This window comes from Dasypus novemcinctus, chromosome 19 (genome assembly GCF_030445035.2).
Source record: "Dasypus novemcinctus isolate mDasNov1 chromosome 19, mDasNov1.1.hap2, whole genome shotgun sequence".
In the NCBI taxonomy this organism is placed as follows: Eukaryota; Metazoa; Chordata; class Mammalia; order Cingulata; family Dasypodidae; genus Dasypus; species Dasypus novemcinctus.
In genome coordinates this window covers 26,338,265-26,365,356 of record NC_080691.1, presented here as the reverse complement: position 1 = coordinate 26,365,356, position 27,092 = coordinate 26,338,265, and the positions used below count along the sequence as shown (strand labels likewise).

Here is a 27,092-nt window from a genome sequence, read left to right as displayed (position 1 = left end):
AAGCCAAAAGGCAAGCATGAATAAAGGTATTTGAAAATACAAAGTAATCAATAATTTCAACTTAGCAGGTCTAGCACAAGGACTAGAAATAGTGTGTGTAAATGCCAAACACAGCATACCGTAAGTGCTCAATAAATGAGTTATGATTAAGACTAATATTAGTAGGAGAAGGATGATATCCGTTCCAGTAAAATCAACACTAAGCAGCTGTGTTGCAGATACTGTGTAAGTTAATTTGCATAATTATCTCACTTAATCAGAAGGTCAAGTCTAAGGCTGAGACCAAAAACTAAACACATGTAAGAGAAGCTGTCCTGCTAGTAGAGATATGATTAGAGGAGGTAAGGCCTCAGGAGTCACCTGTGTGAGGGCCACAGCCAATGCTACAAGAGTAAAGATGCTCTTTTCACAGAAAAGATATTCAAAGAAAAGGAAGAATGCCTAGGATGGGGAAAGCCTGCATGCTCCTAGCATTTACCAGTTTCTGTCATATGGCTTCCCTCCCCCCTCATGGGCTCAACATCCACACTGGTGCTCTAGTCACAGTGATATCTTAGAACACTAGAGTGAAAAAAGTTTGTACAAACACCATGAAAAAGAACACTGCCACCAAAGCCAGCTTATCAAACCATCTCCAGGTTAGACTGAGTTACAGGTCCAGGTATGTTCACGCCTTTCCAGATCATCAACTATGTGGAGTTCCTGAGAATTCTGGAGAACTTCTGCAGTTTCCCCAGACACTGACATAGGATATACCAAACTAAACCTGCCCAACCCATCCTAGCCCTAAGGCCAATACTGACTGAGCAGGGAACACGTGCACAGCTCTGTGAGAGAAGTGTTAGAAGCATCTCCACAGTCAGCATCACAACAACCCTACAAGTGATGCTACTCTTATGGTACCACTTTGAGATGAGAAAAGGAGGCATACGAAGGTTAAGCAACTTGCTCTATCAATCACTTTTTATGTTTTTATAGGGCTTTCATTCTAAAATTACAATAAGAACTCCATTATTACATTTAATAAGAGATTCATAATTTCACTTATGTAGTCCTCATTATTAACAGTGGACCCATGACACTCCAAATAGAAGTTTCCCTTACATTCTACCTACAGTGTTATTCCAGTTCACTTGATCAACAACTGTGGACTAAGTACCTGCCAACATATTGATTGCTTTGTGCTTGTTGGAGAAACACATAAATAGATATTAAGTTAAATTGTATATAACTTGTACAAGGTTATTAAGTATTAAATGCTATAAAGTGGGTCTTTAAACACCTTCACGTCAGCCACCTCCAACCCAAATGATGATAATGTATTTGCCTCTCTTCCTCACTTTCTCTAATCCTAAAAAGGAAGCAAAATCTTACCAGCTGCTTTCTCTCTCTGGGTCTGATACCTCTGATTTAAGCCAGGGGACACTGAATATCTCTTGCTTTCATGTTCACAAATTTCTTTTAAATGATCACTTCTTTCTGGACAGAAAGGCCCCAGTTAACACCTAACTCTCAAGCTTTCCTTAAATTGCAGTCCCTCTTAACAGGATTAGATCCTTCTTCTTTCTGGTTCCCAGCTTGTCTAAACAGCTTCCTTTTTAAAAAATCTGCATTCTTCCTCTTCACTTGTATCCATCAGGTCTTATCAGGCACACAGGTAACAACAAGGCCAAGTATGCCCCCACAAATGAGTTCATTACCGTGTATGGATGCAAAATGACTCTGTGGGGCCAGCATGATTTCATTTAGTGGAGGGGATTTAATGGCTTAAGAAGAATAGCTACACTAATTCTCCTTAGAACAGTGGTTCTCAATCAGGAGCAATTTTTGCTCCCGAGAGGACATCTGGCAATGTCTAGAGGTATTTTGGGTTGTCATGACTAGAGGAAGGGAGGAAATGCTACTGGCATCTAATGGTCAGTGGCCAGTGATGCTGCTCAATATCCTACAGTGCACAGGACAGCCCCTACGACAAAGAATTATCTGGCCCAAAATATCAATAAATGTCATGTCGACATTGAGAAACCCCGAATTAGAAAAGCACTGCTTTTACTTACTTTGCTAGAAACTGTGTGAGATTACCCAGATCAAGTGTATCTGTCACTAGTCAGGTTATGAGGTGACTGGGGACAGACATGTACAAAGGTATTATGTCACCATCAGTTATGAGCAGGAGTTTATTATTCTCAACGTCTATTAGGTCTGACATTTACAGGAGAGGAAAAAGTTTTGTTCTACCCCCTTTCTACAACTGGTTTTACAGCTACCAAGGTGGAAAGACATCACCACACTGGTGTCTTGTCATGCCTCAAACAGCTTTATGTAACACAATTCTTGACAGTTATTTCCTATAGAAACACTCTGTTGAAGAAATTCTTAGCTGTGATCTAACATTTCTGTAGAGATTTTGAGGTGATAAATGTTATGGAAGTAAGTCAATAGTTAATGTGAGGGAAAAGAAAGCAGTACTTAGAGATGTTTAATAACTCCTCTTACATTTAACTGGAGACAACATTTTTTTACCCCATTGTATTCAGGTGAGGCTTTGACTTTCTATATTCCCACCAGAAAACTGCACAAGAGAAAGGGGCTCCATTAAGCACTACTCCAAAGACCCCAGTCATCAGACAGAACTGGCAACCCAATGTCACTCTTCCTCTCTTGGAGAACAAGAAGATGCTCCTGGCTGAAAATGGGGGCAGATAATCTAATGGAGAACTAAATGGGCAACAAATCACCAGCAGCTGAGGGAGATACCATCACATACCTCTACCATCCCTTTTGGCAATTACCCTGAGGATGTAATTCAAGGGATTCAGTGTTTAATCCCAGGCATGCAGTCCCATGCCCTTGCAGGCTATTTTTCTACAGGTAATGTTATTGGCTATTGCCTACCTTCCAGTTGGTTCTTAACATATGTTCCTTGGCTCGGCACTCTTGGAAGACAAGCTTCCAGCACGAATAATCAGAGATGCTGCTCTCAGAAAGGTGCCCTTCCTGCTGGCACAGTCTGTACCAGAGCACCTCATCTTCTGCAATCACCTTCCATGTCTTGCTCACCTAAAACAGAAGTGACACAAATGTCAAATTCTGCAATTAGACAAGCCCCTTGTCATCCAAAAATCAATCAACACCTTTATTATTGTCCTGGGTTTATGGCAGTATAAAATATCTCATTAACAAAACACTCTGAGGTGAAAAAGAATATAAGCAAATGTTTCTAGTTTTATCTTTCAAGATTTCAGAATTGTTGTACAACCATCCAAAAATCACATTTGAGACTGCTTGATTAAATTACCTAACATATAACAGGTGAAAACAAATACACACTAGCATGTTAACAGCTATATAATCAAAAAATACACACTAGCATGTTAACAGCTATACAATCATGCACAACCTACAGAGAATCTCTTTTTTACCAAAAGGCAATTGTATATCCATTTTACAGAACTAGAAACTGATGGTCTCTGAAATAAAAAGATGCAATAAAATAATGATACAAAAGTTCAAGAATTCTGGTCATATAAGAAATTTACATTTATATTACATGTGAGAAATTAGGTTCTAAATGTATGGATCAAAGTAACAGAAAATTCAATTTGTTAACTAGGACTGTAAGAGTTGATATACAGAAATTAATGTTACGTCTGGCCTAAATTTCAAATCCCAAAAGTATCCAGAGGAGATGGGCCATTTTAGCTATTAAGTGCTCTTTTTTTCCCCAACCCTAAATTTGGGGAAAGATGAATTTCATCAAAGCAAAATGTACAAAACTGTCTAGACTGCAAAAGATGGACTCTGCTAGCTAGATGAGAAACTGGTCTAACAGACCAATGTGCCCTGCGGTCTATAGTGCATTATAATAACACAGTCTAAGGTTATGACTTACTTCTAATAAAATAAGAGCAGTCACCATTGGTCTACAGTAGCCTGTACTCCTCAGCACTCCTGCAAGAGAACACATCTCCCAGTTATTGCCTACCCCTGCCTCCTCTTCTATTGTGCAATGATATATCAGTGTTCCCATTCCACAACCTGTGTGGGAGATGTTAGGTCTAATGAAGAGGTCCAACCGGACCTTAAGCCCAGAAACTAGAGATGAGCAGCCCCAGAAACTTATTAGGGCAGGAATTCTCTCAAACAGTACAGATTTGTGTCTCCCCTCCAATAGGAAGTGGGATATAAAGGGCTGCCATCCACTAACTCTGACCTCCCCAGGAGACCGGCCATAATGGGTTCTCTTCCCCTGCTCTTTTGGATCCTTTCTCCTGTGTAAGTAATAAAGCGCTCATTTGCTGAAAGTTTCTGTTATGCCTGAGACTGGGTTTCCAAGATGCACCATAAAGCAACTTGCTCTACAACTCCCTTAAGGACATTTCAAGACATCAAATATACAGACAGGAAAAGAGAATATGAGACAAAGTGAGGTAGCACACAAGCATGTGCACGGTGAACTTTCACTGCACAGATGTGTCTCATTTTATAAAGTACTGATAGGGGGTTAAATTTTGGGATGGCAGCATAATATGACCTCCCAAATCTGCCTCTCCATAAACACAGTAAGAACACTGGCAAAATCTGTTAAAACCAGTTTCTAGAACTCTGGAAATTAACTAAAAGCCTGCAACATTCTAAGGAGAACTTATTCAAGAAAATGGTTGAATTTCAGTAAGAATAATGACCTCCATAGCATTTTAACTTGTGCCAATTCAATCTCCCATCTTCCCACCTCTGGAATAGCCTTGAAAACCAAGAGTCTCACAACTAAAGTAGGTATGAAAACCACTGGAGGAGCCAGAAAGGGTTTGGAGCTCTCCAAAAGTCTCATCACCAGAGAACGCTCACTATTTTCCCTGTCCGGCAGCTTGCTGGGAAAAAAAAAATCCCATTCGCAAGGTTTGTCTTTATTGTCTTTATCATTTGACAGGGCATTTGACAAAAACAATCAGGGGCAACTGTTTAACATTGTAGCTGGCCTGAGGTGGTGATACCAGTTTGGGCTAGCAAGAGGCTGGCCAAAAACTTAAAATGAAATACTAAAGGATGGGATGTTTACAGTGGGATTTTAAAGGCTTCAACATATAACTGGTAATCAAGAATGCTACCTGCATCTGTATATCTAGGGAAGGCCCTGATCTCTCACTCTAGCTTGACCTGTGCAAACAGGAAGTAAAGGCTAAGGCAGAACTGTGAACTGACAGAGCATTGAAGGCATCCTCCAACACATACACAGAGCCCCTCAGCAAAAGCTGAGAGATTTACTGGTTCAAGACATTTAAGAAAATCTCTCTCTAATCATTAGCTGATCTGGAAATTAACTGAACAAAGACTTCCGTGGCTGCACATGACAAATAATATAAACATTATAAGTTAGTCCAGTAAAGTCCCTAAAAAGTAAACAGCAAAAACAAATAATTCTGAGGAGTGAGAATCTGACTTCCAGAGTTTCCATGTCATACTATTTGAAATGTTCAGTTTTCAACAAAAAGTTATGAGGCAAACAAAGAAAGAGAAAAATAAGGCCCATATACAGGTAAAAGAGTAGTCAGTAGAAACTATCCCAGAGGAAGTCCAGACATTGGACTTAAGAGACTTTAAAACCGTTTTATAAATATGTTCAAAATACTAAAGGAAAGCATGTCTAAAATATTAAAAGAAACACTGAGAAAAATGCCTTATAAAATAGAGAATCTCAATAAAGAGAAATTATTTAAAAGAACCAAATAGAATTTCTGGAATTTAAAATTACAGACTGAAATGAAAATTTTACTAGAGGGCTCAACAAAAGACCTAGCTGGCAGAAGAAAGACTCAGCAAACTGAAGAGGGGTCAGTGAGATTATCCACTCTGAGCAAGAAGAATAGTGAACGAAAAGCAAAGCAATAACATATATAAAACATAAGAATGAAGAAAATGAACAGAACCTCAGAGAACTGTGTACCAGCATATGCATAACGGAAGTACTCCAAATGAAAGACAGAGACAGAAAAAAAATTTTGAAAAAATAATGGCCAAAAACTTTCCAAATTTGATCACTAATCTGCACATCCAAGAAACTTACTTAATGCCATGTAAAATAAACTCAAGAAATCAACAGATTCCTAAAAGCAGAAAGAGAAAAAGACTCACTGCAGACAAGGGATTCTGTATTTCTCATCAGAAACCATGGAAGGAACCGAGCTAATATGTCTCAAGAAAACTTATGGAGACTACCAAGAAGATGGAGAATTAAGAGAGGCAGAGGGAATCACTTCTCTCCTGGAAAAAAATAGCTAGAGGACAGACAGAGACTGTCTGGAGGGCTACTCTGGGGCTCAGAACACCAGGGACAGGTGAGACACCACCCAGAAGAGACAGGGGCAAAGGAAAGGAGACTCAGCTGGCTAAACAATCCCATGAGTAAAGCTGGCGCAACAGCAGCTGGCGCCCATCCACCCATACTCAGAGCAAACAGCAGTCTGCAGACTGCAGGAGCTGTGAACTGCAGTTGCTACAGATTGAGGGGGTTGCAGGGGTCCTCTTCCCCAAGAAAAGGAAGAGGGAGGGACACAGCCTACAGCAAATTCAGACTTTGGCCAGCAAACTTACTGGGCTGCACTGGAGGGGTCGCACACTTCCAGGTCAGGTGGGGCCATGACATTGTTTGTACCCAGAGCCCACTGGAAGCTAAAGATAATTTGATTTCTCAAATACCCTCCCTACTGCCCTGGGTTAGTTGCAGAGGAGACAGAGAAAGGGAAGGTGTGGCTAGTCAAGGGAGAACATCTTCTGAGAAAGTTTGAGATGCTTGGACAGCCCTGAGGACATTGCTTCTGTACCACCAGCTGCAGAGTTACACTGAATGCATTCCCCCCTAGCACCTGGGGTCTAAACTCAAGAGGTCTGACACGGCACCATCTCCTGGCAGCCCAGAAAAGTGCACAGAAAGAGGGAAATAATAAATAAATAAAAGGGGGGGATAATAAATAAATAGATAAATAAATAGTGCCTTTACTGCCCCCTCTCCAAGGACCTTGGAAACTGGCCTGCACCCCATTATTGGTCCTTAGCACTGGTTTGTGCAGTTAAATGGGGGCAATCCTAAATATCCAGAACAAGTAGAATCAAGAGTCAAAGAACAGGGAAGCAGACTTGGCCCAATGGATAGGGTGTCTGCCTACCACATGGGAGGTTCGCAGTTCAAACACCGGGCCTCCTTGACCCGTGTGGAGCTGGCCCATGTGCAGTGCTGATGTGCACGAGGAGTGCCCTGCCACGCAGGGGTGTCCCCCACGTAGGGGAGCCCCACGTTGCAAGGAGTGCACCCCGTAAGGAGAGCCGCCCAGCTCAAAAGAAAGTGCAGCCTGCCCAAGAATGGCGCCGCACACACAGAGAGCTGACACAACAAGATGACGCAGCAAAAAGAAATACAGAATCCCGGAGCAGCTGATAAGGATGGAAGTGGTCACAGAAGAACACACAGCAAATGGACACAGAGAGAAGATAACTCGGGGGCAGGGGGTGGGGCTTAAGAAATTTAAAAAAATAAAAATCTAAAAAAAAAAAGAGTCAAAGAATAGTGCTAACACACAGCCACTTAACAGTAAATCCTTGGGCAAGAGAAAGAAATTGGACATCAGAGTAAACTCAGCATCCTGATCTGATGCACAGACATCAGCAAGAAATTACAACCCATACGAAGAAAAAGGAAGATACAACTCAGGAGAAGGAACAAATCAAAGCTCCAGATGAGACACAGAACTTCAAACAGCTAATCAATGATACAAATCTCCTAAATCAAATCACGAAGTTGAAAGACAACATGGGGGCGGTGGACTTTGCCCAGTGGTTGGGGCATCCATCTTTCACATGGGAGGTCCGCAGTTCGGACTCCGGGCCTCCTTGAGCTGGCCCATGCTCAGTGCTGATGTGCACGGGGAATGCCGTGCCACCCGGGGCTGTCCCCCGCATAGGGGAGCCCCGCGCGCAGTGAGTGCGTCCCGTGGGGAGAGCCACCCAGCGCAAAAGAAGGTGCGGCCTGCCCAGGAATGGTGCCGCACACACAGAAAGCTGGTGCGACAAGATGATGCAACAAAAGAGACACAGATTCCTGTGCCGCTGACAACAACAGAAGCGGACAAAGAAGACACAGCAAATGGACACAGAGAACAACCGGGGGGGGGGGGAGGGGAGAGAAATAAATAAATCTTTAAAAAAAAAAGACAACATGGTTAAATAAAGGGCATTAAGAAGACACTGGGTGAACATAAAGAAAAATTTGAAACCTTGGATAGAAAAATAACAGAGCTTATGGGAATGAAAGACATAATAAGTGAGATTAAAAATATAATATGGCTCAACTGATAGAGCATCCATCTACCACATGGAAGGTCCAGGGTTCAAACCCAGGGCCTCCTCACCCATGTGGTGAGCTGGCCCACGTGCAATGCTAAGGTGCCAAGGAGTGCCGTGCCATGCAGGGGCATCCCCTGTGTAGGTGAGCCCCATGCACAAGGAGTGCACCCTGTAAGGAAAGCTGCCCCACGCGAAAAAAGTCCAGCCTACCTAGGAGTGGCACCACACACACAGAGAGCTGACACAGCAAGATGACACAACAAAAAATAGACACATTTTCCCAGTGCCGCTGACAAGAATACAAGCGGACTCAGAAGAACACACAGCAAATGGACACAGAGAGCAGACAACTTGGGGGGGGGGGTAGGGGAGAGAAATAAATAAATAATAAATCTTAAAAAAACCAATGTGGGCACACAAGTGCAGATTTGAAATCATGGCAGAAAGAATAAGTGACATAGAGGACAAAATAGCTGAAATTGAAAGAGAGAAGAACAGAGAGAAAAAAGAATGGAAAAAAGTGAACAGGAGCATGGAGAGCTGAATGATAGAATGAAATGCACCAACATACATATTATGGGACTTCCAGAAGGAGAAGAGAAGGGAAAAGGGGAAGAAAGAGTAATTAAAGAAATAATGGCCGAAAATTTCTCAACTCTCACGAAAGACATGAATAAACATATACAGGAAGCACAGCATATTGCATATAGAACTACTCCAAGACACATAATACTCAGAATGCCAAATGCCAAAAATTATTCAGAATGCAAAATGCCAAAGATAAAGAGAAAATTCTGAAAGCAGCAAGGAAGAAGCAAAACATCACATACAAGGGTAATCTAATAAGACTTAGTACAGATTTCTCTTCAGAAACCATGGAGTCAAGAAGACAGTGGTATGATATAATTAAGGTACTGAAAGAGAAAAACCGCCAGCCAAGAATTCTTTATCTGGCAAAAGAGTCCTTCAAATATGATGGTGAGTTTAAAATAGAGATAAACAGAAACTGAGAGAGTTTGTAAACAAGAATTCAGCTCTGCTGGAAACACTAAAGAGAGCTCTGCAGCCAGAAAAGAAAAGACAAGAGAGAAGCTTGGAGGGGAGTTTATAAGTGAAGACCATCAGAAAGGGTAACCAAAAAGGTAAAAAGATGAACAAAAATAAGACATGACATATGAAAACCAACGGATAAAATGGTTGAAGTAAGTAATGCCTTTACAGTAATAAACACTGAATGTTAATGGATTAAATTTCCCAATCAAAAGACACAGGCTGACAGAATGGATAAGAAAATAAGAATGATCCATATGCTGTTGGAGGCAACTCACCTTAGACCCAAGGATGCAAACAAACTGAAAGTGAAAGGGGGAAAAAAGATATTTCACACAAATAATAACCATAGGAGAGCAGGGGTAGTTATATTGGTGTCAGACAAAACAGACTTCAAATGCAAAAAAGGGATAAAAGATGCAGAAGGCCATTATATATTAATAAAAGAAACAATATACCAGTAATAGTCACAAATATCTCTGCACTGAACCAGGGTGCCCCAAAATATATGAAACAAACTCTGGCAAAACTGAAAGGAGAAATAGACATCTCTATAACAATAACTGGAAACTTCAACATGTCACTCACATCAATAGATAGAAGATCAACAACAAAACAGGGAACTTGAACAACATGATAAATGAGCTGGACCTGACAAACTGCATCCCAAATCAGCAGGTTATACATTCTTCTCAAGTGCTCATGGATAGTTCTCCAGGATAGACCACATGTTGGGCCACAATACAGCTCTCAATAAATTTAAGAAGACTGAAATTATACAAAGCACCTTCTCTCATCATAATGGGAAATCAATAATAGGCTGGAAATCAATAATAGGCAGAGAAGGAGAACATTTGCAAATATATGGAAGCTAAACAACATACTCCTAAACAATCAGTGGGTCAAAGAAGAAATTACAAGAGAAATTAGTAGATATCTCGAGACAAATGAAAACAACACAACTTATCAAAACTTACGGGATACAGTGAAGGCAGTGCTTAGAGAGAAATTTATAGCCCTAATTACCTATATTAAAAAAGAAAAAAAGAGCTAAAATCAAAGGCCTAACTACTGAAAAACTATTAAAAGAACAGCAAACCAATCTCAAAGCAAGCAGAAAAAAATAAAGTTTAGAGCAGAAATAAATGAAATTGAGAACAAAAAGTCAACAGCGAAAAATCAATAAAACCAAAAGATGTCTGAGATCAATAAAATCAAAAAACCTTTAGCAAGACTAACAAAGAAAAAAAGAGAGAAGATACAAATAAATAAAATCAGGAATGAAACCAGGGGTTGGAGGAACAAATGTAAGCTATAGACCATAGTTATTAATAGCAGTAATACTTTGATGATGTGCTTTCATAATTTGTTAAAAATATTTCATAACAATGCAAGATATTGGTAGTGCGGTAATGTATGGGAGTGCTGTATGATATTACACATTTGTTTTATAAGTTCACAACTTTTACTATACATTTATTGTTTATGTGTGATCATGGAAGAATGATACACTTGAATAAATTTTTAATTGAAAAAAAATGAAAACTTAAAAAGAAAAGGAAACCAGGGAAGTCAGAAGGCAGTAGGAGTACATATTCTAAATGCAGAAAGCAAAAAAAATTACATCAACCAGGCTCTCTATATCCAGCAAAACTAGTCTTCAATGACAAAGATAAAATTAAGATATGTCCAGATAAAGGAAAAAATGAGAGAATTTATTGCTAGTAGATTTGCCCTACAAGAAACATTACAGGAGTCCTTCAGGTAGAAATAAAAGGACATTATACAGTAACTTGAATCCACATGAAGATATAAAGAGCACAGACTATTTATCACTATGAGGATAAATATATTTTTGTTTGAAATCTTTTCCTCTATATGATTTAAAAGAACTGCACAAAGCAATAATTATAAAACTGCATTGATGGAACTTACAATGTATAGATATAATTTGTATGACTATAATAGTACAAATGAAGAGAGAGGGCATGAAGCTATACTGGAACAAAATTTTGGTACACTATTGAAATTAAGTTGGTATTAATACAAACTAGATTGTTTTTAAGTTAAGAAGTTAATTTTAATCCCCAGGACAACCATTAAGAAAATAACTAGGGAAGCAGATGTGGCTCAAGTACTTGGCTTCCATCTAACATATGGGAGGACAAAGGTTAGATCCTCACTGCCTCCTGGTAAAGGCGTGCCTGCATGGTGACCAAGTTCCCACACAGTGAGCCACATAGCAAGATGATGACGCGACAAAGGAGAGATTCAAGGTGAGGCACAACAGAAACCAGGAACTGAGGTGGCGCAAGTGACAGGGAACCTCTCTCCACATCAGAGGCCCCCAGGATTGAATCCCGATGAATCCTAGAGGAGAAAATGAGAAGACAAAAAGAGATCACAGAAGATCACACAACAAATGGACAAAGACAGCAAAAATAGCAAGGGGGGGGAAACGGACTTTGGCCCAGTGGTTAGGGCGTCCGTCTACCATATGGGAGGTCCGCGGTTCAAACCCCGGGCCTCCTTGACCCGTGTGGAGCTGGCCCATGCGCAGTGCTGACGCGCGCAAGGAGTGCCGTGCCACGCAGGCATGTCCCCCACGTGGAGGAGCCCCACGTGCAAGGAGTGCGCCCGTGAGGAAAGCCGCCCAGCGTGAAAAAGAAAGTGCAGCCTGCCCAGGAATGGCGCCACCCACACTTCCCGTGCTGCTGACGACAACAGAAGCGGACAAAGAAACAAGACGCAGCAATTAGACACCGAGAACAGACAACCAGGGGCAGGGGGGGGGAGATTAAATAAAAATAAATAAATCTTTAAAAAAAAAAAAATAGCAAGGGGGGGAGGAAAAAAAATAACTAAAAATATATAGTAAAAAAACAACAAAGAATTAAGATGGTATACTAGAAAATTCATATTTAACACAAAAGGATAGTGATAGAATGACCAAAAAAAGACATAAGGATAAGGTATACAGACAACAAACAGCAAAATGGAAGACATTAAACACTGCCTTATCAGTAATTACATTAAATGTAAACAGACTATAAGTCCAATAAAAAGGCAGAGATCGGCAGAATAGGTAAACAAATAAGACCTAACTATACGCTGACTACATGACATATACTTTAGATTCAAAGACTCAAAAAGGATGAAAGTGAAAGGACAGGAAAAGATATACCACACAAACAGTACCCAAGAGAACTAAGTGGATATATTAATACTAATATCAGACAAAATAGCCTCTGACAAATACTGTTACTAGAAGACAAAGAAGGACTCTTTATAGGATAAAAGGATCAATCCATCAAGAAAACATTACAATTATAAACATAGATGCCCTTAACAACAGCCTCCAAAATATATGAAGCAAAAACTCATAGAATTGAAGAGAGAAACAGACAGTTCAACAGTAATAATTGGAGACTTCAATACTCGCTTCAAGAATGGGTAGAACAACTAGGCAGAATCTCAAGTTAAAAGAAGATTTGAATATAAACCAACTAGACCAAGCAGACATCCATAGAATGCTCCACCCAACAAAAACAGAATACACATTTTTTTCAAGTATAATGGAACATTCTCCAATTTAGGCCATATATTAGGCCATAAAACAAGTCTCAAATTTAAAAGGATTGAAATCATACTAAGTATGTTCTCTGGTCACAGTGGAATGAAATTAGAAATCAGTAACAGAAAGAAATTAGGAAAATTTACAAGTATGTGGAAATTAAACAACATTCTCCTAAATAAACAATGGGTCAAAGAAAAATTTGCAAGAGAATTTAGAAAATACTTCAATATGGAAAACAAAAATACAACATAAAAAACTACTAAAGCACTATAATATAATGGAAAATTTATAGCTGCAAATGCCTATATTAAAATATGCAGATGTCTATATTGAAAAAGATCTCAAATCAATAATCTTGTCTTCTAGCTTTGAAAAAAAGAAACTAGAAAAGAAGAGCAAACTAAACTCAAAGTAAGCCGAAGGAAAAAATAAAAATAAAGACCACAGCAGGAAAAGAAATAGAAATGAAATAGAGAAAAGAAAAACATTAGACCAAATCAAAGAAAGTAAAAGTTGGTTCTCTAAAAGATTTGGTAAAACTGACAAACCTTTAGCCCAGGAGTTCTTAACCTTTTTTCTTCCATAGGCCTCTTTGCCAGTCAGATAAAAACCACATATCCCTTACTAGGTTCACACTATACTGTGTATTATTTAATAAATATATCGCACCCACACCAACACATCCCCACAAGAATAATGTTGTTGTTTTTTTTATTTCAATTCAAGCTCACAGAACCTTTGTTAAGAACCCCTGCTTTAGCCCAAATGACCAAGGGGAATAAAGGTAGAAAACAAATTACTAAAATCAGGAATGAAAGAGGGGATATAACTACTAACCTTACAGTAATAAAAAGGATTATAACAGAATACTATGAACAACTGTATGCCAACAAATTAGATTATCTAGATGAAATCAACAAATTCTAGAAATATACAAACCACCAAAACTGATTCAGGAAGAAATAGAAATTCTGAAAGAGCTATATCAAGAGGTTGAATCATTAATCAAAAAATTTCCCACAAAGACAAGTCGAGGCCTAGATGGCTTCACCAGTGAATTTTACCAAACACTTAAAGAACAATTAGCACCAATCTTTCACAAACTTCCAAAAAAGAGCAGAGAAGGAACACTTCCCAACCCATTCTTTGAGGCCAGTATTATACTGACACTAAAACCAGAAAAAGACATCACAAGAAAACTACAATATCCCTTATAGGCACAAAAATCTTCAACAAAATACTAGCAAATCAAATCCAGCAATATATAAAAAACATTATATACCATGACCAAGTGTGATTTACTCCAAGAATGCAATGTTGATTTAGCATACAAAAATCAATGTAATGCATCATATTAGTAGAATAAAAGGACAAAATCCACATTAAGTTCGCACAGATAAAAATTATAACAAAATTTTTAAATTAAGAAGGGAGTTCTTTATATTCAAATTAATTCTACATTTTCCAAAAGAATTCATGGCAGAGACCCTTCACATGATGATTTTCCCAAGGAGACCTAAAATGATAGAGAGATATATATATATATAATTTTTAAGTTTTTAATTTTTTAAAACTTATTTATTACCTCCTTTTCCCTCCTCCTGCTCTGCTGTTTTTGCTGTCTGTGTTGTCTTCTCATTTTCTCTCCTCTAGGATTCACCGGGATTTCACCCTGGAGACCTCTGATGGGGAGAGAGGCTCCCTGTCAATGCACACCTCAGTTCCTAGATTCTGCTGCGCTTCACCTTGACTATCCCCTTGTCTCTCTTTTGATGGGTCATCATCTTGCTGCATGCCTCACTTGCGTGGGGCATTGGCTCACCACGCAGGCACTCGTGTGGGCACTGGCTTGCCACATAGGCATGCTTTCTCTTCTTTTTCACCAGGAGGCCCCAGGGATCGAACCCAGGTCCTCCCATATGGTAGGTGGAAGCTCTATAACTTGAGTCACATCTGCTTCCCTATATATAATTTTGGTAACATTTTTAAGAACATATCTACATGATCAGCTGCATCAAGAAGCAGCATGATATAAAGAAAAATTACTTACACTTGTGGTAAGAAACCTAGATTCTAGTGCCATGTCTTTGACTAATTGTGTTACTATCAGAAATTCACTAAGCTTCTCTGTGCCTCTTTCCTCCTCTGAAACATGAGTGGGGGTGGGGTGTTGGGAATTCAGGTCCTAAGATGTCCTTAACAATAGTGAATTCTATGACCTTGAGACCTTTGTTTCCTCATCTTTAAAATGTGAATAATTATATCCCACCAAGTTGACTGCTGTATATTTCAGTCAAAGAGCTCACAGAAAAATATTCTATAAATGTCATTCTTTCCATTATGCCACATACTACTAAGGTCACTAATGATAGCACTACAGGACCCATGAATTCCTTATTATGCTGTTTCAAATATTACTTTAAGTTAGAAAGCCATTAACTTTCTTACAGTCTCAAATTTTCAGACCTTCCAACTCAAGCAAACTAAGTTAAAAGAAATCAATATAATAATACCTTATTCAACCAAAAGTATGTCAAATCAATATTGATCAAGGGAACTCTCTGATGGCACAAAGAAGTTCTAGCTTCTTTAATTACACTTGTGTTGTATATGTGTGCACACAAGCTCTAGGTGTGACAATCACATCACTGTGTAGAATGCACAGCATCAGAAGTTAGACCAGGTAGCATAAAAAAATGGTGAGGGCTTCTGTCACTTTTCTGAACCAAACAGCACACTGCAATGCTGAGGATGTCACACTCACTCAAGTCTTCAAAATTTTAGAAACTGAAGAATTAAGAATGGCCTTGGAGAACAACTAGGCACATTGTCTCCTCATGGCAGAAAGCCGCCTCACAGCATCTCTGACAGGCTCTCCTTGAATGCTTTAGGTAGAGATCCAACCTCTCAAATCAGTCTGATCCACTGCAAGGCAATCTTAGAAAATACTTCCTTCTGCAATGGAGAAAACTAATTCCATCTATGGTCCTGATTTTGACATTAGCCCTTCATATAGCTGAAGACTACCATCACATTTCCCCTTTGACATTTGTCATTGGTCTAAACATTACCCATTTCCTTCAACTATTTTTCATTACTATTTTCCATACCCATCACCTCTCCAAATATATTCTATAATATTTATACATCTACAGGGTCCCTCTTCAAATGTGGTATTCAGAACTGAACAATTCCCAAATGTGGGCTGCCAAAAAATCACATACTGATTTGTTGTTTTACTTGTTGATAATTCTTTATGGCTACTGAATTAAGGTCACTACAGCTTCTGGAGCCTGTTTAATGTATTAAATATTTAAGGCAATCAAAAGGATATACAGGAGCGGGTGTAAGTTCAGTGGTGAGGGCCTGCTTCCCATGTACAAGGTCCAAGGTACAATCCTAGTACCTAAAAAAAAGGGGGGGGGGGGGGAGGGTGGAGTATAAAGAATATTAAAAATACCCCATCTAGGGAAACGGACTTTGGCCCAGTGGTTAGGGCGTCCGTCTACCATATGGGAGGTCCGCGGTTCAAACCCCGGGCCTCCTTGACCCGTGTGGAGCTGGCCCATGCGCAGTGCTGATGCGTGCAAGGAGTGCCGTGCCACGCAAGGGTGTCCCCCGCGTGGGGGAGCCCCACGCGCAAGGAGTGCGCCCGTGAGGAAAGCCGCCCAGCGTGAAAAGAAAGAGCAGCCTGCCCAGGAATGGCGCCGCCCACACTTCCCGTGCCGCTGACGACAACAGAAGCGGACAAAGAAACAAGACGCAGCAAAAAGACACCAAGAACAGACAACCAGGGGAGGGGGGGAATTAAATAAATAAATAAATCTTTAAAAAAAAAAAAAAAAAATACCCCATCTAAGAAATAAAATATTACTAGTAAGCTTAAAACTTCAGAGTCTCAGTGATCACATACTCTACCCCCACCTCCCTCCACCCAATGGTAACTTGAATTTGGTGTTCATCATTCTTCATTTTTTTAAACAAATCAATTTTATTGTTACACAATGAAGTATAAAGCCATCCAAAGAGTGCAATCAATGGTATTCGGTATAATCATATATTTGTACATTCATCACCCCAAACACTCCCAGAGCACTTTCATTATTCCAATAACAATAAAATAAAAACAAAACTTATCACCTCTCAATCTCTCTATGCCTCTCCTGCCATACATAGCTGCTATTCTTTCATTCTCTCTAGTATATTTGTATTTATATTTTGTAAAAAGTCTTATATATGCAATATCCCCCATATTTGTGTATTACATGAGGTTTTACTATCTTATACAGTCCCATGTTACAGTTTTTTGTTTTTTTTTTGTTTTTTATTTCTCTCCTCTTTCCCCCCTCCTACCATACTACCCTGGCCGTTGTCTGTTCTCTGTGTCCATTTGCTGTGACGTGTTCTTCTGTGTCTGCTTGTATTCTCGTCAGGGGCACCGGGAATCTGTGTCTCTTTTTGTTGCGTCATCTTGCTGCATCAGCTCCCTGTGTGTGTGGCGCCAGGATGGCGCCACACACTTTTTTCGTGCTGGGCAGCTCTCCTTATGGGGCGCATTCCTTGCACATGGGGCTCCCCTATGGAGGGGAAACCATTGTATGGCACAGCACTCCTTGTGCACATCAGAACTGCATGTGGGCCAGCTCATCACACAGGTCAGGAGGCCCTGGGTTTGAACCCTGGACCTCCCATGTGGTAGGCAGATGCTCTATTCATTGAGCCAAATCCCCTTCCCCCATGTTACAGCTTTTAGCTTATAATAATATACATAACCTTAGACTTTCCCTTTCAACCACTGTCACACTTCAGAGGCTTTTTAAACATAAACTTGTACCTAAAAAACAAATACTTCTTACTTCCACAGTATTATTTTTCATTCCTAAATGCTTAATTTCCTAAACTTCCTATCCATTTTTAATCTCATCTCATTGTTCACTTCCGCCCCCACCCACCACCCCCAGGCATTTTAACCTCCTCAGATTATCTTGGAATCCCAATTCTGCCATCCATTGCATTAATTACTTCTCCCATCTATAAATCATCTGCAAATCTGATAAAAATATGGTGTGTGGGTCCTCATATCTTCATTATTTAAAAAATAATAATGACAAAGGTAGCCAAAATGGGGTTGCAGACAGAGCACAGGAGCAAATCACAGGAGCCCTCCCCAGGCTGAGAGAAATCCACCAAGCAGCCCACTCTGGGCATGGTCAGAGCATCAGTTACAAACCCACTTAACCACACTGCCATCACATGAGCTTGAGCTTGTCCAGTTTCCTGGCTTCCTAAAGACAATCTACATGCTAGCAGCTCCCAAATGCACGCTGTCAACTCAGTGCTCACCAGTACTCGTCTCCAGCCTCAACCAAACTGGTGATCTCCCCCACAAACTTGCTCATCCCACTTCTCCATCTTAGCTGTAAAGGTAACAGGGAAACAAGCCCTCATCAGATCACAAGTGGTCAGGCAGTCGAGAATGAAATAATGACTCAATAACACCAGAGCTCCAGTTTTACTAGATAGATAATCATTTGTCCATGGTTTTATTTTTGGCATGTGAGGTCCACAGCTGAGCCTACCCATGACACCAGGGTGATGTCTATCCGTGCCAGAGTGAGTAAGAGCAATGGGCAATCATGAAGCACAGATAGGCCACAATTCAAATAGTTCCAAAGCAAAGTACTCTATTTCCCCCTAACAGAACCCTGGAATTCAGGATTAAGATGTAAGATAAGGGGTAACATACAGAGACCCTCATGGGTTCTCAAAGACAGAGAGTGCTAACAACGTGGCTGCTTACTCTATCTTTGGAATACATGACCTTTCTATGTAACTGCAATTATGAACTGTAACTGCTTGACAAAAGCTAAAAGGAGCAAAAAGATCACATAATGTATCATTATTTCATTATATAGACCAGCACTTCCCAAAGCAAGTTTAGTAGCTGTTAATATGTTACAGAAGGATTCCATGGTCAGATGAGTTTGGGAAATACTGGTTTAAATAAAAACAAAACTACGCAGAATTCTTCACTGCAAGACTTCTCAGAGATGGAAACAGGCTGGCATGTTGCAAATCTCTAAGAAAAGGATATAAGAAGATGCATTTCCCAAACTTTTTTGGTTCCAGAACTCTTCTTGAGAGGAGTCCTGTCTCAAAAGCCTAGTGTGGGGTGGGTGTAGCTCAGTGGTTGAGCACCTACTTCGAATGTATGAGGTCCTGGGTTCAATTTCTAGTATCAAAAAAATAAAATAAAATAAAAGCCTAGGGCTCTGTAGAAGACACTTTGGAGAATGACTAATGCGGGTTACCAGTCATTCAATTAAGTTGTGTTTTAGTCGCTAACTACATGCAGGGCACCAGAAGCCAGCCATTCTTCACCCACTTTCCACCTTGATCTGTGAAGCTTATGACTTCCACGTGTGAGAAACAGCCATAGATGCGCCTGAATTAGAGCTTACATCCCCATGGTTGGAGAATATCAGAGGGAAAATTTGGGTTCTTCCTCTTACACTCAACTTGGATTACAAGGCCAAGCTAAAACAGGAGGTTATCTTTATAATTCCGTAGTACAAAAACTGGCTACCAGGCTGTTTTTTATAAGATGGAGCATTTGAAAAGCCAGCATTTCAGGAGAATGCAAATTTAATGCTCAGTGATTATAAACTAGAACTCAACAATTAAATATTTTGGATGAGTGTTCATGAGAACTCATCTATACAAATTTCAGCCACTTTAAAATGAGGAACTTTTCAGTGAGATTTTTGGGAAGTCTCAAATATATCAGACCTTAAAAACTTTAGAAGCTGAAAGCAGATTTTCATATCAACTTCAAGGAGTATGCCAAGTAGTTTTAAATAACACAACCTGAAATTTGTACCACAGGGTATGGGATGAAACACTGAACGAAAAGGTGATGTTTTGGTGCATCATCCCCACCACTTAATCCTCAGATCATAAGTGCTTATTCTGTAGAAAAATAATATTCTGGATAAAGTTTAAATCCTGGATAGCAAACAAAAATCCCTTTGAGGGATTTATAAATGCTAGAAGTGAGAATTACTTCCAAAAAAGGATCAGTATTGCACCTACAACTAAGCATTAAAAGTAGAAATGTGCCAACAATTCTTTAGCAAACTATTAAAGGAAGAATGCCCTTTTTTCTCTCTTTTAAAGGAGAACAAAAATGACACATGGTAAGAATTTCTTTTAATTCTAAAGGGAAAAATCACAAGAAAAAGACTTAAATTTTCACAAGCAAATTTTAAAGGAACAAACCAAAAGGAAATCTTTCTAACAGGTCAATTTCTTAAACTATATTAAATCTAGCAATTTTAAGTCTGAATTTTCCAGAGTCTACTGGCCTTTCTTTAAAACACCAGAATTGGTATGGCCCTGCTCAGTAAAAGCCCCACTGAGTGAGCCTCAGCTGCAAAAATGTGCTAATAAAAGTGTCTCTAACATTTTACTTTATAGCACCACTGTGAGTTGCAGCATTTCAAAATAGAAAAAAGAAAGGGGGGGGGGGCAAGGAAATAGCCCTTGGTTCAAAAATTAGTGTGATTAGCTATGCGTGGACTAGTGTTACCAGTGAGGCACAGAAAGGGGGGAAAGTGACATTGTTCTATTCTCACGTCCACATACCAGATTTGGGAAGGACACTCCACCCAACCTTTGACTGAAAAACTCCTCAAAAGACCTGTGTTATCTCAATATCCTCTCCTTCCATTTTTTATTAGAGAAGCTTTGAGCTTACAAAACAATCATGCATAATGTGCAGAATTCCCACACATCACCCCCCCACCAACACCTTACATTGTTGTGGAACATGTTACAGATTATGAAAGAAGATGATCACACCATCACCATTAACTATGGTCCACAGAATATACTTGGTATATTTTTCCATACATGCCCTATTATCAACACCATGTATTAGTACTGCACATTTGTTCATGAGAGAACAATCTCATGTTTGTACTGTTAACCCATTCACTTTTTTGTTTGTTTTTTATTATCTTTTTTTAGAAAGATACAAAGATCACACACAGTTATATTTAAAAATATAAGCGGTTCCCATATACCCTACTCTCCACACCCCCCACTCCTCCCACATCAACAACCTCTTTCATTAGTGTGGTACATTCATTGCATTTGATGAATACATTCTGGAGCACTGCTACACCACATGGATTATAGTTTACATTGGAGTTTACACTCTCTCCCAGTCCATTCAGTGAGTTATGACAGGATATATAATGTTCTGCATCTGTCCCTGCAATATCATTCAGGACAACTCCAAGTCCCAAAAATGCCCCCATATCACAACTCTTTTTCCCTCTCCCTAATTTCAGCAACTTCCACAGCCACTTTCTCCACATCAATGATATAATTTCTTCCATTGCTAGAGGCAGAATAATTCTATAGTAGAATACCAAAAAATCCACTCTAATCCATATTTTATTCCTCCATCCTGAGAACCCTGGGACAGCAATGTCCACTTCACTTCTAAATTGAGAAGCGGCTTCCATCCCACATGGCTGGTGGATGGGACTCTACTGCTTGCAGTTGTAGACTCTCGATTCCTTAGTGTGATGGTTGATCATCCTCATCTCCCTGTTAGCTGACCTGGGTAAGCCCAATCAACTAGAAAGTTGGTTGCAACTCTGCTGAGGCTCAGGGTCCAGCTGGCACATGGACAGTCCAGAAATTCAAGTCTCCTGGGCATAAGCCAACCCCGGCACAGGTTGAGTAAAAGTGAGAGAAGAGGCATGTGTAGAGAAATCACATCTGAGTCCAACTCCATCACACTCAGGAGCACAAAGTCCAAAGTAGGGCCCACTGGCAAGGCACTGAACTCCAGTGTCATCTACCATGACCACAGGACCTAGGTGTCTCCATAGCCCTCAGAAGCACCACTACCTGGGGTTGTATCTACTTTGGCTATCTCTGATATCTTGCTGAGACGTGCATAAGCACAATCCCTCTAAGAAACAATCCACTTGCTTTCTTTTTTTAAAGATTTATTTATTTTGCCCCCTTCCCCTCCTTCCATCCTGCTGTTTTTGCTGTGTTGTCTTCTCTTCTCATTTTCTCTCCTCTAGGATTCACCAGGATTTGACCCTGGGGACCTCTGACGTGGAGAGGTTCCCTGTCAATTGAGCCACCTCAGTTTCTGGATTCTGCTGCATCATCACCTTTGATGCATCATCACCTTGCTGCATGACTCACTTGCGCAGGCATTGGCTGACCGTGCAGGCACTGGCTCACCACATGGGCAGTTGGATTCACCATGCAGGCACTCAAGTGGGCACTTGCGCTCACCATGCAGGCACTCACACAGGCACTGGCTTGCCACACAGGCATGCTTTCTCTTCTTTTTCACCAGGAGGCCCCAGGGATCAGATCCAGGTCCTCCCATATGGTAGGCAGAAGCTCTATCATTTCAGCCATATCTGCTTCCCCCCACTCGCTTTTAAACCCACTTCAAACTGGCTTCTGCCCCCAACATTTCACTGATTCTGGTCAAGGTCACCAATGACCTTCCAAAAGATGAAAATCCAATAGTCAAAACAACTTTGATCACCTTCTTCTCCTTGAAACTTGTATCCCTTGGTTCCAGGAGACTATGTACTCTGGGTTTTGCTCCTTACAGTAATTCCTCCTCAGTCTCTTTTGCCAGCTCCTCCCTATCTCCTTGGCCTCTAATCACTGCAGTTCAATCCCTGGACCTCTGCTCTATCCGTACTCACTTCCCCAAAAAGCTTTGTATTAGTCAGCTAAAGGGGTGCTGATGGAAAATACCAGAAATTGGCTGGTTTTTATAGAGGGTATTTATTTGGGGTAGGAGCTTACAGATATCAGGCCATAAAGCATAAGTTACTTCCCTCACCAATGTCTATTTTCAGATGTTAGAGCAAAATGGCTGCCAATGTCTACAAGGGTTCAGGCTTCCTCTCTGAGTTCAGGGCTTGCTTCTTCCTGGGCTCAGGGTTCCTCTCCCCCTGAGACTCCAGTTTAAGGCTTCAGCATCAAACTCCAACATCAAAACTCCAACGTTAAGAACCCCAAACTCTGTCCTTTGCTATGCCTTTTATCTGTGAGTCCCCACCCACCAAGGGGCAGGGACTCAATGCCCTAATGACATGGCCCAATTAAAGCCCTAATCATAACTCAATCAGGCCCAGGTACAGATCAGATTACAAACATAATCCAATATCTACTTTTGGAATTCATAACCATATCAGACTGCTGCAAACTTGTCCAGTTTCCTGGCTTCCTAAAGACTATCTATGTGCTGGTGGCTCCCAGATTTATGTCATCAACTCAGAGCTCACCAATACTCATCTCCAGCCTCATACCCACCTATCATCTCCTCTCGAACTTGCTCATCCCAGAGTCTTCCTTCATCAGTAAATGGCAATCTCATCCTTCCAGTTGCTCAGGATAAACTCCTTCGAGTTTACTTCTCTCTTTCTTCCCCCCAAATCCAACTCATCAGCATTCCTGTCTCTGCCCATTTTCCTGGGACAGTCCCAGTCCAGGACACCATATTCTCTTGCCTGGATTATTTCAGTAGCCTTCTACCTAACTGGTCTCCTTGCTGCTGTCCTGGACCCCTTGCAGCCCTTGTCATCCCTCTGCTCAAATCACACCAATGGCTTCCCATCACATTCAGAATAAAAGCCCAATAACTTTTAATGAGCTGAATGCCCTTCACATTTTAACCATCTCTCTCAAGCTCTCCAATTTTATCTCCTACTTTTATTCCCCTCCCTTCTATTACTGTTCTAAACAAATTACCACAAATTTAGTGGCTTCAAACAACACAAACTTATTCTCTTATAGTTCTAGAGGTCAGAAGTCTAAAACCAAGGTGTTGGCAGGGCTGTGTTCCTTCTGGAGGCTCTAAAGGAAAATGTGTTTCCTTGATTTTTCTAGCATCTAGAGGCCTGTCTACATTCCTTGGCTTGTGGCCCCTTCTTCTGTCCTCAAAGGCAGGAACATAACACCTTCTCTCCTCTGACTTCCTGCCTCCCATTCATATAGACCCTTGTATCTATATTGGGCCCACCCACATAATTCAAGACAATCCTCCATTCTCAAGATCTGTAACCTAATCACATCTGCAAAGGCCCTTTCACCATGGAAAGTAATATATTCACAGGTTCTCAGGATTAGGATTTGGTTGCCTCTGGGGGGGAGGGGTCATAATTTAGCCTACTACAACCAAGCCACTAAGATCTTCCTGACGTTCCCAAACATATAACAGGTATGCTCAGCCTCAGGGCCTTTGCACTTGCTATTTCCCTCACCAAAGACCTATACAGTTTACTTCTTTCCTTCTTTAGGTCTTGGTTTAAATGTCAACTTCTCTGTGAAGTCTTCCCTGGCCATTTAAAATTGTATCATCTCTGCTCCCTCATTTTTTTGCACAGCATTTTCTCTATCTAATATACTCTATTTAACTATGTGTTTACTACATATAAGCTCTCTGAAGGCAAGGCTTTTAATATGTTTTATTCCCTGCTGTACTCACTGCCTATGCTGGGACATGGCACACAGTAGGCCTTCTATAAATAACTATATGAAAAAGTAAGTCCAAATTTTTAAAATTCAACTTTTAAAAATTGGATTGCTTTAATTTTCCAAGGTCAAATAAATAGCTCAGCTCCTGGCATGTGCTGCCCTCAGGAGGCTCTGACTTTCTTACTCAAATGCAATATCTTGCTTTCTGCTTTTTTTTCTTTTAAACTTTTTAATTATGGAAAATTTGAACCACACAAAAGCAGAGCTAATAGTAGATCAAAAACTTCCAAACAGCCATCACTCAGGTCAACCATTATCGATACTTTGCCATTCTTGTTTCATCTAGCTGCTCGATTTTTTTCTTTTCTAGAGTTGCTTTTATCCCTAAGGCCCTGCTTAAAGGAGGCAGCTGCTACAGCCAGGTGAATTAAGAGGAAACTCCTGAGGGTATATGGGTCTCCAACATAAAAGGAATCTTCCATATATCTATCTTCCTGAGAGGTTCAGTGGCGCTGGTGGGAGTTAAGAACTAAGGAAACCCCACCAGCAACTCTAGGTCTTCATAATCATTTCTGCTATGAAAATCAATTCAGCCTCACTTGGCTGCAGATGCCTGGCTTTCCAAAGACTTCATTGAGATCTCTGGCCTATAAACACTCAGATTTTAGTTTCTCCCGTTTGGACATCTGGGAAGTACGTAAAATCACATTTTCATCACACCTGAAATATCATAAACCGCAGTACTGGACTTAGTTTACTGGACTTTAGTTCCAGAATTACTTACTTATTTTGGTATCAACTACTTTTACTTGCCAATTTTATCATAAACACACATATACATACACATATATATTTTAAGTTCAGCTTTTTTTTTTTTTAATTTTTTTAAATTTATTTTCTCTCCCCTTCTCCCACAGCCCCGTTGTCTGCTCTTGTGTCCATTCGCTGTGTGTTCTTCTGTGTCCACTTGCATTCTTGTCAGCAGCACCGGGAATCTGTGTCTCTTTTGTTGTATCTTGCTGCATCAGCTCTCCATGCATGTGGTGCCACTCCTGGGCAGGTTGCACTTTTTTTTTTTTCACACGGGGTAGCTCACCTTGCAGGATGCTCTCCTTGTGCATGGGGCTCCCCTATAAGGGGGACACCCCTGCATGGCACAGCATTCCTTGCACACGTCAGCGCTGCACATGGGCCAGCTTATCACATGGGTCAGGAGGTCCTGGGTTTGAACCCTGGACCTCCCATGTGGTAGGTGGATGCTCTATAAATTGAGCCAAATCCGCTTCCCTTTATCATATATTTTTAACCTCGCATTTCCTCTCTTTTTATTTCTTTCTTCATGCACCTTTTTTGCTTTTTATTTGAAAAACATGACACCGTTGCTTATGCAGCTAAGTTTCTAAAGGTCCACATTAGAAAATACACGTAATTAAAATATGTTAAGGGGGGCAGATATGGCTCAAGCAGTTGAATGCCTCCCTCCCACATGAGGACCAAGTTCAATCCCCAGTACTGTTACCTCAAAAAATAAAATATGTTAAAAAGTGAAAACAACAAAATTATAGAGATGGAGAACAAATTAATGGTTGCCAGAGTTAGGAACAGGGGGAAGGGGAAAGGTGGTTGTGGCTGCTGCTCTAGAACTGCTCTGGACTGTGTGGTAGGCATAAAAACCTATGCATGAGATAAAACTGCATCGATCTAAAAATACACACACATACAAATGAATGCATGAAAACTGGGGCTACCTGAAAAAGGTCAGTGGATTCACCTATGTTGATTTCCTGGTTGTAACACTATACTATATTATGGAAGATGCTACCATTAGAGGAAACTGGATGAAGGGTACACTGGGGACCTCTCTGTACTACTTTTTGCAACTTCCTGTGAATTTATAATTATTCCAAAATAAAAAGTTTCTAAAAATTAATACTAACCAAAAAAAAAAAAAAAAAAAAGATGAATGCTGGTAAATATCTAAAATTAATCACTCTTTAGAATTATTCATATCGTAATATAACAGCAGACTTATTTTTCTCAAAAAAACAATTTTGTAATCAACAATTGTGTAATAGTATCCATTTAAAAATATTATCCAGTAAAGTGCCAGGAATATTGTGGGCACAAAAAAAGATGAATATAAAATTATAAGCAGCAAAATGATAAAGCTGTTCAATGAACTGTCCAACTCATAACTATGCTTACTAAAAGCCACAGTCATAGAGACGTTTCAGCACGAAACACTCCCTCAGAGAGATATTAAATCCCTCGAGAGACAACTATTGATAACAAGGAGCTGGAGAGGTCAGAATCAAAAGTACAGGAGGCTCACAAACCAGTGTAGTGGGACTTCAGCTTTGAAAGCATAAAAATCTCATAAAGCAGAAAAAGGGGAGGGGGTGAAAAGGGGGCAAAGTCAAAGCACAATCAGTTCTCCAGCATAGTTTGTGATATAATTAAATCTCAAAAGGCCTCCCAAGCAGGGTTCCTTATTGTTAGTCATTACCAATTTGGCATAAAGATCTAAGCAAACAGGTTTGCCCCCAAGGACACACATATAATTCATGTGCCAATTCCACATAACTGGCCCAATTTCACT

At 40.2% G+C, this 27,092-nt stretch overlaps 1 protein-coding gene across 1 annotated transcript in view; it reads right to left on the bottom strand.

Annotated features, from left to right (window-relative positions):
* FBXW8 (F-box and WD repeat domain containing 8) overlaps nucleotides 1-27,092 on the bottom strand; it is a 163,747-nt gene that overhangs the window by 120,124 nt on the left and 16,531 nt on the right. The window contains exon 3 of the mRNA XM_058281420.2: nucleotides 2,896-3,060. Coding sequence (XP_058137403.1) covers nucleotides 2,896-3,060 — 165 coding nt within the window. The remainder of the gene's footprint in view (nucleotides 1-2,895; nucleotides 3,061-27,092) is intronic.